The sequence below is a fragment of the Perna viridis genome, chromosome 2 (genome assembly GCF_037379345.1).
Source record: "Perna viridis isolate PV_CMFRI_1.1 ecotype Kerala chromosome 2, ASM3737934v1, whole genome shotgun sequence".
Taxonomy (NCBI): domain Eukaryota; kingdom Metazoa; phylum Mollusca; class Bivalvia; order Mytilida; family Mytilidae; genus Perna; species Perna viridis.
In genome coordinates, this window is record NC_142446.1 from 41,373,471 (window position 1) to 41,390,414 (window position 16,944).

Consider the following 16,944-nt stretch of genomic DNA (forward strand, 5'->3'; position numbering starts at 1 on the left):
TCAAAACAGCACATCAGAGACAATAGAATCAAAGACATGGCCAAAACGTGAAAATATGTATCATAGACAACGCCAAATACATGTATCTACAAGGAACTCTATTGGTCCAGAACTGAAGAACAGTAGAACCGGTTTAACTGGACATCTACTTTTTACTTCAGCTTTGTTCTGGGACGAATTGCGTTCATTTATTACACTCAGGATGTATATTTGACAAATGTTTTGTCTTCCAGTTTAACTATTTTTCAAGGCAAGTCTCTTGAAACAGGTATTTACTCTGGCACGATAAAACTTCTACTTAAGAAAAGTAAGGAATTCTTGATCAAAATCCATGGCGTTCACAGTTTGCAGAAAAGTGAACTAAAATCCGCTTTTTAATAAAAGTGTCAATGCCATTACCTGTAGTACCAAAGAGAGCCTAATACAAACCGAACTCTTAAACCCGAGGATTTACAACAATTACGTTTTAAATATCGTTTTCTTTTCTTTAACAAAAATGCGAATGAATAGGAAATGCTAGTTAAAGGAGGCGGGTGTCTGCATATCGCTCTTATAAACCCACCAATGAAATTGTATTTACATTAACCTGGGGAGGGGAGATTTTTGACAAATGAAACCGTATAAAGTTTTAACACCAAATCTACTGCACATGAGGTACAGTTACAACTAAGTACATACAGAGACGAACAGCAGAAAAGCCACGAAATGCAAGCTTGGAAAAAATTCAACGTAAACAATTTGGTGCGTTACATATGCATGTAGTTATCCAGATCCAAGAATGTAATTACCAGCTAGGTTGTTTCTCCATGTAACGATTTAGCTGAAGCGATCTTTACGGTTGCTGTTTTGATTTTTCATCCCTTCTATAAAATACAAATAAATATTAGTAAACATTGAAAACGTTTATTAATTTTTAATTAGTTATCAAACTGAAAAATCCATAGAATCTATATCAGAAAATTCAAGTTTAAACTGATATAATTTGTTTACGTCACCAATCTTTTTGTTGTGCATCGACGATGAAAAGTTCTTCAGTTATCAATAATACCGTTAGGGATTCTATACAACTTATGAAAGGACGTTGAATTTCTGTATTAAAATGCTCAATTAAGTTTTTAAACAAGATATTTCAACTAACCTTATTCAACGGTAATAAATTCTAATAAGCTAGCTGTAAAAAGTTTCTATTCAATTACGATAACATATACACATTTTTCATTCGGTAGAAAATGAATTATAATAAGGCTAGTGAGAATTTCATCACCGTGGTCTAAAATCTGTATTATCATTTAAATGTTTGTCGACATACAAATCAGGCAATAAAACCAGCCTTTAATCTACCGGGTCGATATTTTTTCACAATTTTAAAAAGGATTTGAAAGAGAAAAATGGTAAGCATTTTAGCTATATCTGTTTGTTTATTCACAGTCAATATTACAAAAGTTGAAATGTTGGTCATGATAAGACCGCAGTTGATACATTGACCAGACAAAATAAAATATGATAAACATAATCAAACGACAGCCATTTTTATAAAAAAAATCCCCAAATAAAACTTCTCAATGCTTTTGTAAAGTGACCAACATTTCAACTTTGTTAGTGTTAGTACTCAGAGGCGGAACCAGGATTTTAACGCAGGGTGGCGTAAAAAGAATTAAAGGCAAACATAATTATTTTTCCTGATTTAAGGATGCGGCGTAAATCCTGAAAATGCATGCGACTTTAATAGATTAAAAGAAATCAAAAGATATTACGAACGAGCGGAACTTATTGAAGTGTGTGTATTAACATCAAGCAGTAACTATAAAAAGGTGTATGATCTTATAAAATAATCGCCATGTCTAGTTTAGATAGGCTATGTCGAGAATCAAAGACTTGCATGAAACTACATGTACATGTTAATTCATTTGGACAAATTTAATCGTCATTTAATATGATACACTACAAAAAACTGCGTGCTCATCCACCTGTCCGTCCCCAAAACGTTTCTAGATTATAACTCGAGAACGGATCAATTACTCTTTTTAAAACTTTGCATGTACAGTTGTTTAGTACCATAAAGACAAATCAAGTTCAATTTTCAGCAAAATCCTAAGTGCAAGTTTTGAGTTAGGCCATTTTGCCCTCCACCTCTTTTCACCATTACGTGGCAGGGTATCACTATGTTCCATTAATGCCCTATTTAAAACAAATGGAATACATGTATACATGTACGTACCGATTATACGACGAGTTTAGTGTGGTTGCATTTAACAAAAATATCAAAAGGGGTGGATTAGGATAAAAAAAAATGTCTCATACAATAATAGATAATACACCCGAATGAAAATAAAATGTTAAGACCTCAGTCACCATGTCCAATCCACAGCGCGCGTTTTACGGTTTCCATACACCGAATTTATGTGGTTTTTTTTCAACACCTGTGAGAAAACGGTTCACATTTACCTCTATAGACAAGTAACCGCTTAAAGGTTGATCTTATTTAGCACCGAATCCTTATATTGCTATATAGATTAACTAAACTGTCGTTCATATCTGAGCAATTTACTTAGGCTTCGCACTTTTTTCTCTGGAAATGACTGTAAATTAACAAACACCGGCGTTCGAAAAACCGTGAAACCGGTGTTGAAACCGTAAAACCTGCGTTAGGGGTTAGACGAAGTGTAAATGAATAAGAAAACCCAATCTTTTTTCTTAACAATTTTATTTGATCCTTCCACATAACAATCAGATTCGTTATTCCACTTTTTATTGACAATAATTCGTCTACGATAGACTTTTGACTGAAAATAAAATTCTTCATACAGTTGACAGATTTTATTCTATTTTTTTTTGTAACTTCTTACATATTATTTTATTTTATTATTATATTAGAGCTTGTTTTCATAATAATTATACAATACTTCTCTTTAAAGGTCTCTCGACGGGTTTCTGATTGTTTCTCTGTTTTCTAAGAAGTAGTCAGAGCAGATCATTCGGATTCATCTATTGAATTTAATAGTCTGCATGGAAGAAGGGCTGTCTACAAATATGATGATATACGATATCTACTGCATGCATGCCTCATTAATGAAATGGGGTCTCAGTCCGAATGTGCATTAGAGCATTGCGTACGATAATAGTTTTAGTACATTAAAATGCATTTATGATTGGAAGATATAAAAAAAAAAAAACACATACAAGAAAGAGAACTACTGTGGTGAAACGTAACAAATGCATCAGCGTATAACCTAAATAAAAAATAGTAAATATTTTCAGAGACCCCCAAAAGGTCCTGGCTTTTATTATTTTGCTCTTTTCTTAATTTTCAGAGTGACTTATCGGAAGAGCAAATAGCTGGTAAGTTCTTATTTGTACTAGGCATGGAATGATGTTTGATAACGCCCTTCCTTCCAAAAATGGAAGTTATCCGGTTGTCATCTTTTTATTTGTGAAGTAACAATGATACATGTACTATTGCTATCTTACAAGGCCATGTACTCATGTAAAAGAAAATTATCCTTGAGTAATATTGAATGATTTGAATTACTTCTCCACTAAAGATGGTATAATTAGTGAACATGATAAAACTTTAATTTTACTTGGAATAGGTAAAGTGGCGGGAAATATAACGTAGACATTAAATCATCCGGTTGTTAAAAAGTGACGTGCGTTATAAATCACCGACTAACAGTTAAGAAATATGATTCAGAAATAGAGAATGCATATCACGATGACTGTCATTCTAAAGACTTTTAAATTCGTAGTCACTACTTCCTTCACAGAGAATGTGCCATAAAGAGACGACTGGTTGGCCATGGGTCGGAGTCGGAATAAATGTATCGAAGGGGGGGGAATGGATTCTCCTTCAGTCTCGAGAGGATTACAAATTTTTTTCACTGGAGATAGTTAAATTTTAGATTTCAACCAACGAGCTTCAGTAAATGGGTTAAATATAAAATTTAACTATCGAGAGTGGAAAAATCTTGTCATCGCCGAGAAATTAGAGGAGAATCTGTTTCTTCCATGAAATCTGTAGAAAACTCGGAAATGTAAATTGGCGGGAAAACTCTCGCAGAACCCGGTGGTTAAAACGTCACGTGCATTTTAATCACCGCCTAGAATAGGAGAAAAGTCTTTCTGCGGTTGCTGCTTTTATGAGCTGCATGGGGCACAGAAAGCGTGTAGGTGTAGTACAATACTGGATCTGTTCGATTGAACAAACGTTTTCGTTTAGAAATGCAGAAAAAAAATGTAATTTGACGTTAAACAACCATTTAACCAATCTATCATTTTTGCTGTTAACTAATCGTTCTAATGTCGTCAGTAAGTGCCTTTTTTGATAAATTACCATTTCAGAATACAAACTGAAACCAAAAAAAAAGATGTAAACATACAAAGGAATAACCCCTTTTTAACGATTTCTTTTTCAAAATAGAACTTAAAGAGGCTTTTAGTCTTTTTGACAAAGACGGGGATGGAACAATTACAACAAAGGAACTAGGAACAGTTATGAGGTCACTAGGTCAAAACCCAACCGATGCTGAACTCCAGGATATGATCAATGAAGTCGATGCTGACGGTAATAGTTTTGTAAATCGTGAAATGACTGTGACGGTGAGGTACTCGACATACTCTAGGTGAAGTCATAAATAAAGTAAATTTCAATTTGTTGAAAGCAAAAGCAAATCTTAAACATGTTTTTCTGATGATACGAATTCATGTAATCTTTGTAAAATTAATAATAATCTAAATATGGGCTTAGGCCAGGATTGGCGTGCCACAAGCAGTTTGACACGACTTATTACATGAAAGAATTATTGTTCTTTAGCACTTAAGGCACCTAAATGGTGGGCATATGAATATTTTGTAAAATATTTGACTTATGAATATACGTGCATTACTATTTCAATTCCTTAATTATAAGCTTCCTTACACTACTCATCAGTATTGGTTACAAGCATTTTTCTCTTCTTTCTATCACGTACATACATCTTGTCCTTGACACATATTTCTGTTTTAAAAGAACTCGTGTATAATTACTACATCTAATAGACAACCAAGAACATCTGGATGAACCCCATGAAAAGAATTTTAAAGCCTTTTCAACCTTTTCCCTAAATGCCTCTTCTCCTTTCACAACTTTCGATTTTGCTTTTGCATTGTATAAAATTTAAATCTACTTGATCGTCTCATATGAAGTGCATATTGAACTTATGTAAATAGCATAAATTATTTCCGATTTATGTATGTATTGAAAACTACATCGTACTGTTTACTTTTGATAAGCGTTGTAGTGAATTAGAACAAAAAGATTTATCGCGACGTTCTCAGATAAAAGCAGGACACAAGGCCGTTTGTTTTTAAATGACAGTTGTTGTTCATACATGTATAAATATCCGTGGCAATAGATATTTGACCAGTTAAATTTGAACTACATAAAAAACTTATATGAAAAGATCGTTAAAACACGTTTCCGGTTTGTTCTTTATTAAGGTGTATTATGTCTTGGCCCGGGTTCGGTTTAAACAGGTTTTTGATTTCATGCGAGTTCGGTTTAGAAAGGTTTTTGAATTTTTGTAGGTTCGGTTTCACATTTTTGTTTTTCGTTCTCGAGTTTACCTAGACTTGTTTTAAACGTTTTTTTTAATATCGTGGTTTTATCGGAGAAACAAGAGTTAGGTTTAGACTATTGTCAGTGTATTGTCAAGTCAGGACAGTTCCTAGGCCCGAGGTTGGTTTAAAGTCTATTTTCGAATACGTATGTTTTTTTTGTACGGGTAAGGTTAAAATTGGTTTTGCAGTGCTATTAGGTTTATACTTGTGGAAGTTTTGAAAGTTTACAGAATTGAGCAGGTTGGGAAATATGTTTGGTTTTAAATGTGTTTTACTAGGTTTAGTTTTGATTTAGAGATGTTTTAGTTGCTTTTTCATTGATATCTATAGACAATAATCCTTTTTATTAAACAATTATTTTGTATAAGTAAGAGCTGATTTAGACATCAATTTAAAGTGCCATGTAGGATTCAGAAAGCATCAGTATTGTCTGAGGTTGTTTTGGAAAATTTTCTATTTGGTCAAGGGTCGATTAAGGAGAATTCATTTTGCCAATGTATCTGTTCGTGTACATGTCTCTGGTTGATTAAGGACAAGATATATACGGTTAGTTCAAGCAGTGTGGTGCATTTTTTCTCCGTGGCTTTTGTGAGAGGGAAACACAGTCATACATCATATATATAAAGTTTCATTTAGATGACACATGTAATTTATTTCAATCAGAATAATAAATTATGTATAAAATATATTTCAAACGCAATATTTTATCTAAACAATACTGATTTATGTAAATGTTTGATTGTAGGAAATGGCACTATAGACTTTTCTGAATTTCTAATAATGATGTCTGCCAAAATGAAAAGTACAGATTCCGATGAAGAAATGCGGGAAGCTTTCCGAGTGTTCGACCATGATGGCAGCGGTAAAATATCAGCAGACGAATTACGTCAAGTAATGGCAAACCTAGGAGAAAAACTTTCCGAGCAAGAAGTAGATGAAATGATACGGGAAGCAGACAATGACGGAGATGGAGAAATAGATTATGAAGGTTAATGTCATAAATTTTACCACACCTCATTATAAAATCACAGCACATTCGATTTCACACTAAAATCACAATGAAATATTACATGTGAACGTAAATACTTATACGAGAAGGCTTCTTAACTCGTGTCGTTTTTGCTGGAAACACTATTCTGCTGCATATGTAGATAATAAACTAATGTCAAATTCGGGAAATGTGATCTTCCAAGTTTTGTCTGGGATATCTTTTGTTGCTAAAATTCACTCAACTAACCCACCAGGACCCTAATCTTTACACTTTAAAGTAGGGATATAGTGTGACAAATAAGATACAAATTTGTCCTTTCATTCTTATGAAAATTACATCGACTAACTGTTACATTCAATCACTCCATTGTCTAAGATCTAACAACAGTCCACTCTTCTTTCTGTCCAGATAACGTTTCTTATCAACTCATCAAATTTAAGCTTTCATGATTGTGAAAGCATTCGGAAGGGAGACTCAGAGAATATTGAAAAAGTCATCTGAAAAGTAAATAAATGAAGTACTTCCAACATGCAGTGAATAGGACTGACAGACTTCATTAATATTTCTAATTTTAATTAGATTTGTCGTTCTTTGCATTTTAATATCAACATTTATTTTTGTGTCAATAACGCTTTGTATTACCAGCAATACAGAGCGTGTATGTGTATCTGCATGAGTTTACATTCTTTGTAGATGGTGAAACATAAACCTACAAACAAAAAATCGACATACATAATGTAAGTCGTGTGCAACATACTTGTTCACACACGAATAGATCGTCGGAATTGATGTTACACGAGGTACTTGTACACGTACATGTACAGATATTTAAGCATGTTTTAGTTTATCAACCATGGATTTATGTGGCATGATCATTACAATTTTTGTATATTTTTTTTTCATAAACATGGTCATTTGAAAACATTTGTTTTTTTTTTAATTTTCAGAATTTGTGGCAATGATGCAAGCGAGATAATCCATGGCCGTACAGAAAACATACAGAATTTTAATTACAAATGCACAGTTTATCATTTTACATACACTTCCATTTATCTGTGTGCAGAATATAACAAAAAATGACGAAGAATTAAAGAAGGTGTTTTATACGATCTCAGATAAATAATATATTAAATTATGTCTGTTACACATAAATGCTTCTAAACACTGGTTATATTAAAATTAACATTGTTTTATATCACGAGATATCTTTGTCATACATGACCATAGGTTGAAAATGCTTGCTAATATAATTATGCGTAAACTTTAATATTGTCGAGGACAACAAAATTAAAAAAAAAAACCGCATGTTCTAAATCTATTGATATGTTTGATTGTTTAAATATGCACACCTCGGGTGAGCGTCAAATTATATCAATAGGGGTGAGATGAAAGGAAATAATTGGTAGCGACTTCTAAGGACTTGTTGGTGTAAATTGATCAAATTGTACTTTTTGATTTAAATTCACCGTTTTCATTACGAATGACATCATGTTAAAAAAAAAAATCAACCCGAAAATATACGTAGCATCGTAGTAGTAGTGTACAGTTTCTGTAATTCAGGTACGTTGTCGATGTATCCGACATCCATCCTGAATTACCAGCTACTATAGTTACTGGTAGCTTATGTTCGAGTAAAAGTGCAACTTGTCGACCCCTCAGGTGGAAACTATCAGTAAAATCCTCCAAATTTACGAAACAATCATCGATATTAATCTTACCGTACGATACACGTACCTCCCAACTAGTCACCATTATACATTTGTATTTCTTTGATAAGTTACACACCCTGTGCTACATATTGTGTCATAAACACTTATGTGAAAGCGTTTAATGATTAGTTCGGAGGAAAGTAAATAGCTTGACGTTAACCTTGATATTTTAGAACTACCTTAAAGATACAAGAGCGCAATTATACACAATGCTATGGCGCGGTATTAGCGTCAAAAATAAAAAAAGTTTTGCCTTGCTTAAAATAAAGTTATGCCTAGCCTAAAGTATTTATGTTTAGGCAAAAATAAGGTTATGCCTAGCCAAAATTATTTTTGCCCAGCCTAAAATAATTATGCATAGACACTATTGTATTAATTGACCAATCAGAACGTGATCAACATCCAGGCTTCGTGGAATATTATGCAACCCTTTGTTACAATGATTGGCTCGGCAAAATTTATTTAGCATATGCAAAATTACTTAAGGCTAGGCTAAACTACTTCAGGCTTGGCATAAATAGTTTCGGCTAGGCAGAACTTTTTATTTTTGAAGCTAATACCGCGCCATACAATGGCAGTTTCGTATCGGGGGTTCTCACTTCCACTAAAATCTAAAAATAGATCCGGGTGAAATTTCTCTAATCTAACGCAAAGTTGCTAAAATAAACTCTTATAGCTTTCAAATTTTGAAATAATTCACGGCGTTTCTGTCCGTAAATTAAGGCTATAAAAGGGGGATACTTGTTCAAACATCAATTTTTCAGTAGCCACCCTAAGCATTAAGTGCCCCATAAATTACACATATATGGGTTGCTAGCTTTCAAATTCGATAATTTTGGTTCCTTACTAGTAGTTCAAATTTTCATGGAAATTTCTTTTTTATAATCCACCAATTGTAAACGTTTCTGTATTTTTTCCTGGGCTTCATGTTGGGGGTAAAGATTATCAGTGGCTGTTCATGTCAAAATAGGGATATTTCTATCGGCTTACATATTTCTATCGGCTTACTTTCAACAAGTACCGGCTTACTTTTCAAAAGTATCGGCTTACTTGTTAAAAGTATCGGCTTACTTGTTAAAAGTATCGGCATACTTTTCAAAAGTAAGCCGATACAAAAACTTTATGCATAGTGAAAAAAGTAACGGCATACTTTTCAAAAGTAAGCCGATACTTTTGAAAAGTAAGCCGATACTTTTGAAAAGTATGCCGATACTTTTGATAAGTATGCCGATACTTTTAACAAGTAAGCCGATACTTTTGAAAAGTAAGCCGGTACTTGTTAAAAGTAAGCCGATAGAAATATCCCTATTTTGACATGAACGGCCACTGATAAAAGATTTCACCAACTGGCTAAATAACGAGGAGACATTATTGCGCTATTGTAACAGATTAGAATCTGGCGATCTATCCCGATATTCGATCTAAAAATAGAATTTTCAACAGTAGTCACAATCTACTTGCCAGTAATAATTGTTAAAACCACATGCCTCGTACATGTAAAGTAGGTTTCTAGTGCAAGTAGCGTATTATATTATTAAGTTTAATGGGCGAATTATTAGTTTATTATAAGCAAATGAAGTAATTTGGTGATTTATTGAGAACAAACGACGCATGTTATAGGTCTACCGTTCTCGTAGGGTGGACATTTCAAACTTCCACAGTGAGCTCTCACACCATACAACAGATACCCTTCATCGTTCTGTGGACCGCCGTCAAGAAATTCAACATTTTCGTCTACACAGATATATGTAGACGTATGTTTGTGTCCAACTAAGTTTGCTGAAAGGTAGCCATGATATTCCTCAAACCAGCCCGAAAGACATTTGTTCCGTCCAGGTATCATTAAAACTGTAGATCTCTTATTTGGTTTGCAAACGGCACATGGGGCGTCCTTATCTAAAGTTCCAGAACCCCAAAAACCGTCCTGGTATTCTGCTCCGTGAATTTCTGCCATGTTGCCATCAGCTTCACTTGCGCGATTTCCCCATAAAACCTCATGTGCCATGCAAAGTGGATTAGCTGCGCCACCTGTGGTAGCGAACCACGTCCCGCCTATCTGCCCTAAATTTGAGTTTGTAGAAGATGATTAGCTTACAAACAAATTATTAGCAATGATTTTCTGTATCAACAGTTTTGCATTAAATTTTCACTTTTATTCAGATACATTAATCATTCTGTAACATAGAAGTAAATTCAACGAAGCATATTGAAATTCAGTTTTTGAAAATAATAACAATTTTCAAAACGGAAACTAAAAATGTAGATTTATTGTAGAAAAAAATATCAGCACTTGTGTCGAGGTCACAGAACTCGATAGATTATGTTACAAAATGAACGACACTGAACAGTAAAATTTTCTTCATATTAATTAATATCAGTTTTTTTTTCTAATTTCTTGATGAAAACCATATTTACAATAATTACCGGAGTATATTAAGGTAGAGTTTCCAATACATGTCTTCTTACCCCAGCGTACGTAAGTAGATTGGCCTATATGTTTGGAAATTGAAACCAAATTAGATATTAAGGAGGCAGATCTAGAGTATGGGAAATAACTCTTGAAATCAATGATATGTTTGTATCATATTCAATTTTACCAAAGCTTTCCTTTGAAACTCAGTCCGATTTACTTTGATGCTTACATGAGATTGATGTAAAATGGTGAATACGAACGTTTCAATGATTTGTAAGAGTTGTGTCCCTTACCCTATGTCTACCTCATTAAGTATTGTCCACTTAAGAACCATGGCAGATGTAATATATAAACCGAAAGTTCGCACATTCGTATTTCTAAGAATCTGATGATGATTTCAAGCATGCATAAACATTCTTTAATACAACAATTGCTGCATTGTCTTTGTCTACCGGCGGAAAGAAAATACAATTCAAATTTGATCTCAAATATCAGACATGATACATTTACTCCATTTTGTACAATGTCGGCTAAAACAATTAAAAATAAAATTCTATCAGGTCAATATGTGTTATTTCAGTTAATGTACTATTTTTCTGTGGTCTTTGGTAGACTGCAATTTAACAGTCAAGATATGCAAAATCTATTCTTCACGTTTCTTCTAATTTAAAAACATCTCGAAAATCAGTTTAGTATATTAATATACAGTTGAGTATAATGAATTACAGTACATTAGTTATTTTTGTTTTAAAATGGGAACGAATCGAAGCAGAAACAAAGTGTTTTTGACAGATTAACATCAAATGTTGCTAGAGTAGATAAACATATTACCTGCTTGTATGCTTTAAATATTCACTCACAAAACAATTTGGAACAGTAATGTGATACTAAAAGTGTACATTTGCATGTTTCCCGTGATATTTCACCATTTCAACAGTTTGCCGAACAGAAGTTATCGATACTCTGAGCAATATCAGTTTTATTCTAAACTGACTTACAGCTACAGTGATGAACAAAATATGATATAAAATGTTGTCATATTTCATTTGATATATGAGTAATCAAGGGAACCGAGATTCTAGAGGAACCAGACATGGAAACCAGGCACACACAACAAAGAACACAAAACAACAAAGACAATACATACAAAGCAACAAAAGTAATTGAGCAACTCGGACTGGGAGCATGGAGCATGGAGCAGGTGCACCGGTAGGGTAAGCGTTCTCTGCCTTTCCAGGAACGCCCGCCGATCGAGTTGCTCATGAAAAGTTAGATCAAGGGTAGACAAAAGAGGAAAGGAAAACTATGACATGTTGAACAAATCATGGTGAAGTTGGATACACCGTAACGATCCACGAAATTATGACGAATGCATGATGACGACCATAAAACTTAAGTAGTGATGACTTCAATCTTGTAGCAACATAATTCTTTTCCAGAAACCTACCTTTAAGAAGTCTAGCGCGATACAAAACGTTTGCGTAGTTACGGCAAGCTCTTGCATAATTGTGATATGAAAACTCCATACGCAGGTGCTGAAAGGATGTTGCCACGGATGAGAGGAAAGTTAATAATACGGAATGTGAAGTCATCGCTTTTGTCGTATAATTTTGTCAGTATTTTTCTTTGCTATTGATCTCTAAGTGTAGGTCAATATATGAGGCTGACTTGACAGTGTCTGCAGTATCCTTTATCTCAAGTTCTCTGAGGTAGATGCGATGTATAAAATCCCCGAAACTAGGATTGTTTAACGATAATACGTAATCTATAGAACGGAAACTGAGATTAAAAGATATAGGTAAACAACACTTCTTTTGGATCAGATCAGCTATAAACGCAGCCTCATAAAAGTGAACGAATAGGTCAGCAAGTAGAGGAGCACAATTTGCTCCCATTAGAATGCTGACCGATTGTTGAAAAACGCGTCCACCAGACAGGACAATTGAAATATATTGTCGATAAAAAATTACAGCATTTTAAAAACATCTTCTTCGGTATATTTGGATGATTTCAAATTGTTTATTTTCAAAGTTTGAGGAATCTCTACCAAGAATTACATATTTGTGTCTAGGTGTACCGTCTTTTTTTTCCAGAAAAACAACTGCATAATGTTTTTGAGTCGGGATTTGAACTGAGTATGGGGAATAGAAGTATAAAGAGTTAGATTTTAGAGTAGATTTTAATGTTATTGTATTCTTGAGTTAAGGGTTTCCAGAAGATATTTCGAATTTTTCAAGATCCACATTGAATTAATACCACTACGGGAGTAAGAAGTATCGTAGTAGGTTTGGAGACCCTCTTTAACAGCTTTGAGTATAGAAGTCAAAAGTTTTTTTAAAAGGTTTGGTGGTAGATTTGGCAGATCCAGCTATGTAGTGTTGTTTGTATCGGTTCTTGTTGAGTTTAGGAATCATGTACATAGACGCAGATGATCACATTCATCGTGTTTGGTAGAGAGAAGAAAAGAGGATAGAACATATTTATGGTTTTCCACTATCTCTTCTTTGGAGAGTGTAATAGTAGTACAGATCTTATTATATCTATTTTTTCTACAGATGAGATCAGTTTTAACCTCGCAAAGGAACTTGAAGAGTCAGCCCTAGGACAGTTCTAACCTCTCAGGTGAACTGTCAGAAGAGTCAGCCCAAGGACAGTTCTAACCTCTCAGGGGAATGTCAGAAGAGTCAGCCCTAGGACAGTTCTAACCTCTCACGGGAATGTCAGAAGAGTCAGCCCTAGGACAGTTCTAACCTCTCAGGTGAACTGTCAGAAGAGTCACCCTAGCACAGTTCTAACCTCTCAGGGGAATGTCAGAAGAGTCAGCCCTAGGACAGTTCTAACCTTTAAGGTGAACTGTCAGAAGAGTCAGCCCTAGGACAGTTCTAACCTCTCAGGGGAATGCCAGAAGAGTCCGCCCTAGGACAGTTCTAACCTCTCAGGGGAATGTCAGAAGAGTCAGCCCTAGGACAGTTCTAACCTCTCAGGTGAACTGTCAGAAGAGTCAGCCCTAGGACAGTTCTAACCTCTCAGGTGAACTGTCAGAAGAGTCAGCCCTAGGACAGTTCTAAAAGTGTCATAGAACAGTTCTAGAGCTGGCTCTAGAACTGTTCGAGATTTTCTCTAAATTTATCATAGAACTGTTCTTCTGACAGTTCTAGGACTGTTTTCTTGAAAGGTTAGAGCTGATCTCATATGCACGTCTATCTCAGATAATAAAAACTGGATATATTACGTTTTGCAGACAAAAACAATGTTGTTTTGGGCTTTGTCTGCTGTACAACATATGTATTATGTATAATAGACGACGTTTTTGTTACATCAGGGTCTTTGAAAACTGATGTAGTATGGACACTTATTGACTTACTTAAAACAATTATACGTTGCAAAATGCAAGACCTCGCAGACTTTACCCTCTCTGACAGTGAATCAATGTCTTCTTATTCTCGTTTTATCCATTAATATTTTCTTGCAAAATCCTCCATGGCATCCATAATACCTTTAAAGTTATAATTCCAATTTATGGAGCGTGGCACTTGGGAGTTTTAGATAGGACCTTAGGGAGACATTCGTTTTCGATGATGTTAAAAACTCCCTGTTGTTGAATGTCTTGAAATTCTGCATGACTAACCTACTTAAAGTTTTAAATCGAATCAGAATCTTTTTGTTTGTTTGTTTGTTGGGGTTTAACGTCCGAGCAGCAATATTTCAGCTATATTCAGACAATGAACATGAAATGGATGATAAAACGAACATGAAATGAAAAAAAAAGGATGGGTCACAAGGATAATAGGGTCGACAAATTTTGATTGCCACTGGAAAAAGGGGGATGGGTAAGGTCGGGCAATTTAGCCTCCTGTGGCGGAGCGCAATGGTTCCTACTCCTATCGAATACCACAGCAGGGTTCTTTAACGTGGAGGAACGTGGCATCTTTCCCAACACGGTGCACCACTATGGTTTGCGGTCAGGTTTTCCGTATTATAGCCTGACAACCCCAGCATGTAACATGCCAGGGGTACCCCATTCCACCACCTGGGGCACACATCCCAGTTGCTCTGTGGGCAGAGCGCCTAATCCCCGGCTAGGCTTCTGAGCACTATTTAGTCGCCTTTTACGACAAGCTTAGCGCTGCTGCAGGCCTATTCTTTTAACACCCGGACCTGCACGGGGCAATCAGAATCTAGTACGGCGTCAGAAAGAAAGTATCTGCTTTAGTTTATAGACATATATGTGCAATATATATTTTAAAGGCTTTAGTGTAAAGTGACTTTATACTACCTGTATTTGATTCCGCCTGTCGGTTGAGCTGTTCCGTTAGATCCAATAACTTCGATTCTAACAGATCAACTCGATGCTGAAGTACATCCGGGTCACTCAACAAAATTCTTTTGTCATTTTTCTGGCGCGAAGATTCCGCTTCGGTCACGTATCCTTTTGTAAACAATACTATAAAAACAATCAGAAAGATCATTGTAACAAACTAATACCGTACGCTACATGACATTCCTTATCGTAATTTAAATGTGCCTTATCTTCGACTAGTATTAAAGATCTGGCCAATACAGTACAGTCACTGTACAGATAACTATAGCTAGAGTCTATTCACAAATACTCAATATCCCATTTTTAGCTCACCTGGCCGAAGTCCATGTGAACTATTGCCATCACTTGGCATCCGTCGTCGTCGTTAACAATTTTTCAAAACTCTTCTCCTCTGACACTACTTGACCAATTGAAACCAAACTTGGTATGAATGTTTCTTGGGATATCCTGCATAGAAGTGTTGTGGAGATGTTTGATCCGTCGAAAAACATGGCCATCGTTACTAAAAATAGAACATAGGGGTCAGACAGTAGTTTTTCGCATTTATCTCCAAAATCAATAGGTTTAGCCAAATTCTGACTGGGTAAAACTGTTAAGCATAATGAGATCTACCTGTGGTCAGTCATATTGGAGTTATTGCCCGTTTTGATGTTTTTTTTTTGTTTTTTTTTTTTTGCTATTTTTAATGTCATTTCTTTCAAAAATCTTCTCAGTTGACACTATTTGACCAATTGATACCAAACTTGGTATGAATGGTCCTTAGTGAGTGTTACATAGAACTGATGTGGGTATTTTTTATCTGTCGAAAAACATGGCCGTCGTTATTAAAAACAGAACATAGGGGTCAGTCAGTAGTTTTTCACACATATCTGCAAAACCATTAGGTTTAGCCACATTCTTTCAGTAGCTGATATGATCCTTATTATTAGAAATACAAAAGTCTTCAGGAATAAAAGTTCTCAGACGACTCATTCTAAGAGTTATTGCCATGGAAAGGCAGTAACGGGATTTATTTTATAGTTTTCAGCCAATATCTTGAAAACTATGGTCGATAGAAAGAAACTGCTGAAATGATCCTTATAAGTACTACCAAAGTCTTCTTGAGTCAAAATTGTTGGACAACTTGTTAAATTTATTGCCTTTGAAAGGCAAAATTAAACCAGGTGAGCGATTCAGGCTCCTGGGAGCGTCTTGTTCTTCTTTCTATAACTTTACTCTCATCTATATATATTACCTTTACTATCAACCAAATCTTTAAAGTTGTTGATTCTTGACAATGTACTATATCAATGAAGAAAAGTACAAAAGGTAAGATGCAGAAACAGATTTTGATGGAAAATCTTTTTTTTGTTAAATTGAAATAACTATCATAACAATACACAAAAAGAAGTTATGTAGAGGCGAATCTAGGGAATCTTGGGGTATGAACCCCATCTTGTTGGAAAAGATTGCAAATTTTGTGTAATATTTGAGCAAAACTGTTTTTTGATTAAAACCTACTTTATATAAATTTCTATGGTCCGTAAAATTGTGGAAAAAATCAAATAAAAAAGAGCCGGGCAATCATTGCACTTAAAGCATATTATTCTATCTAATGAAAATCATTCTAGAGTCGTGAATGTAACAACAACAACTGCAACAACAGATATACAGGGTTGTATTTCAATTATGCATGGAAACCACTAGATACAAACACACGTACTTATCTATATATATATATAGAAACAGTATGGCTAATTTTCGAGATGCGTGTTGAGATTATGGACACTTGATTATTTTCATCTGTTTTCGGAAATTAATTTTACAAAAAAAAAATGCGCTTGATATGTTGCGTAATAAAGTAGGATGATAAAAAGTTTAACCCATCATAGTATTTACCACAGTGAGGAAAAACCGTCTGTTTGTTCCCATGATA

The 16,944-nt window shown here is 34.8% G+C and overlaps 2 protein-coding genes across 3 annotated transcripts; one reads left to right on the forward strand and one right to left on the reverse strand.

The window, feature by feature from the left end:
• Positions 1 to 1,236: 1,236 nt before the first annotated feature.
• On the forward strand, positions 1,237 to 7,784 carry LOC148625099 (calmodulin-like). Its single transcript, XM_088568385.1, has 5 exons — positions 1,237 to 1,391; positions 3,312 to 3,339; positions 4,418 to 4,561; positions 6,341 to 6,583; positions 7,534 to 7,784. Exons 1-5 carry the CDS (start codon positions 1,389 to 1,391, stop codon positions 7,560 to 7,562), a joined length of 447 nt encoding a protein of 148 aa, XP_088424511.1. The 5' UTR covers positions 1,237 to 1,388; the 3' UTR covers positions 7,563 to 7,784.
• Positions 7,785 to 9,869: 2,085 nt separating this feature from the next.
• On the reverse strand, positions 9,870 to 15,237 carry LOC148625100 (uncharacterized). Of its 2 annotated transcripts, XM_088568386.1 has the most exons (3): positions 14,985 to 15,236; positions 10,720 to 10,785; positions 9,870 to 10,356 (listed from the first exon to the last, which is right to left on the reverse strand). In XM_088568386.1, the coding sequence occupies exons 1-3, from the start codon at positions 15,175 to 15,177 to the stop codon at positions 9,887 to 9,889; spliced, it is 729 nt and encodes a 242-aa protein (XP_088424512.1). In that variant the 5' UTR covers positions 15,178 to 15,236; the 3' UTR covers positions 9,870 to 9,886. The 2 variants fall into 2 exon arrangements, with proteins under 2 accessions (XP_088424512.1, XP_088424513.1); XM_088568387.1 differs by lacking the exon at positions 10,720 to 10,785 and having other exon boundaries at positions 14,985 to 15,237.
• Positions 15,238 to 16,944: the final 1,707 nt, after the last annotated feature.

Coding starts and splice junctions, on each gene's coding strand:
- LOC148625099 (XM_088568385.1), top strand. Junction 3,340..4,417: donor ATCGGAAGAGCAAATAGCTG/GTAAGTTCTTAT, acceptor TTTTCAAAATAG/AACTTAAAGAGGCTTTTAGT. Junction 6,584..7,533: donor TGGAGAAATAGATTATGAAG/GTTAATGTCATA, acceptor TTTAATTTTCAG/AATTTGTGGCAATGATGCAA.
- LOC148625100 (XM_088568386.1), bottom strand. CDS start 15,177: ATGATCTTTCTGATTGTTTTTATAGTATTGTTTACAAAAGGATACGTG. Junction 10,786..14,984: donor ACAGGCGGAATCAAATACAG/GTAGTATAAAGT, acceptor CCAAACATATAG/GCCAATCTACTTACGTACGC. Junction 10,357..10,719: donor CTCTACCTTAATATACTCCG/GTAATTATTGTA, acceptor ACTCAAATTTAG/GGCAGATAGGCGGGACGTGG.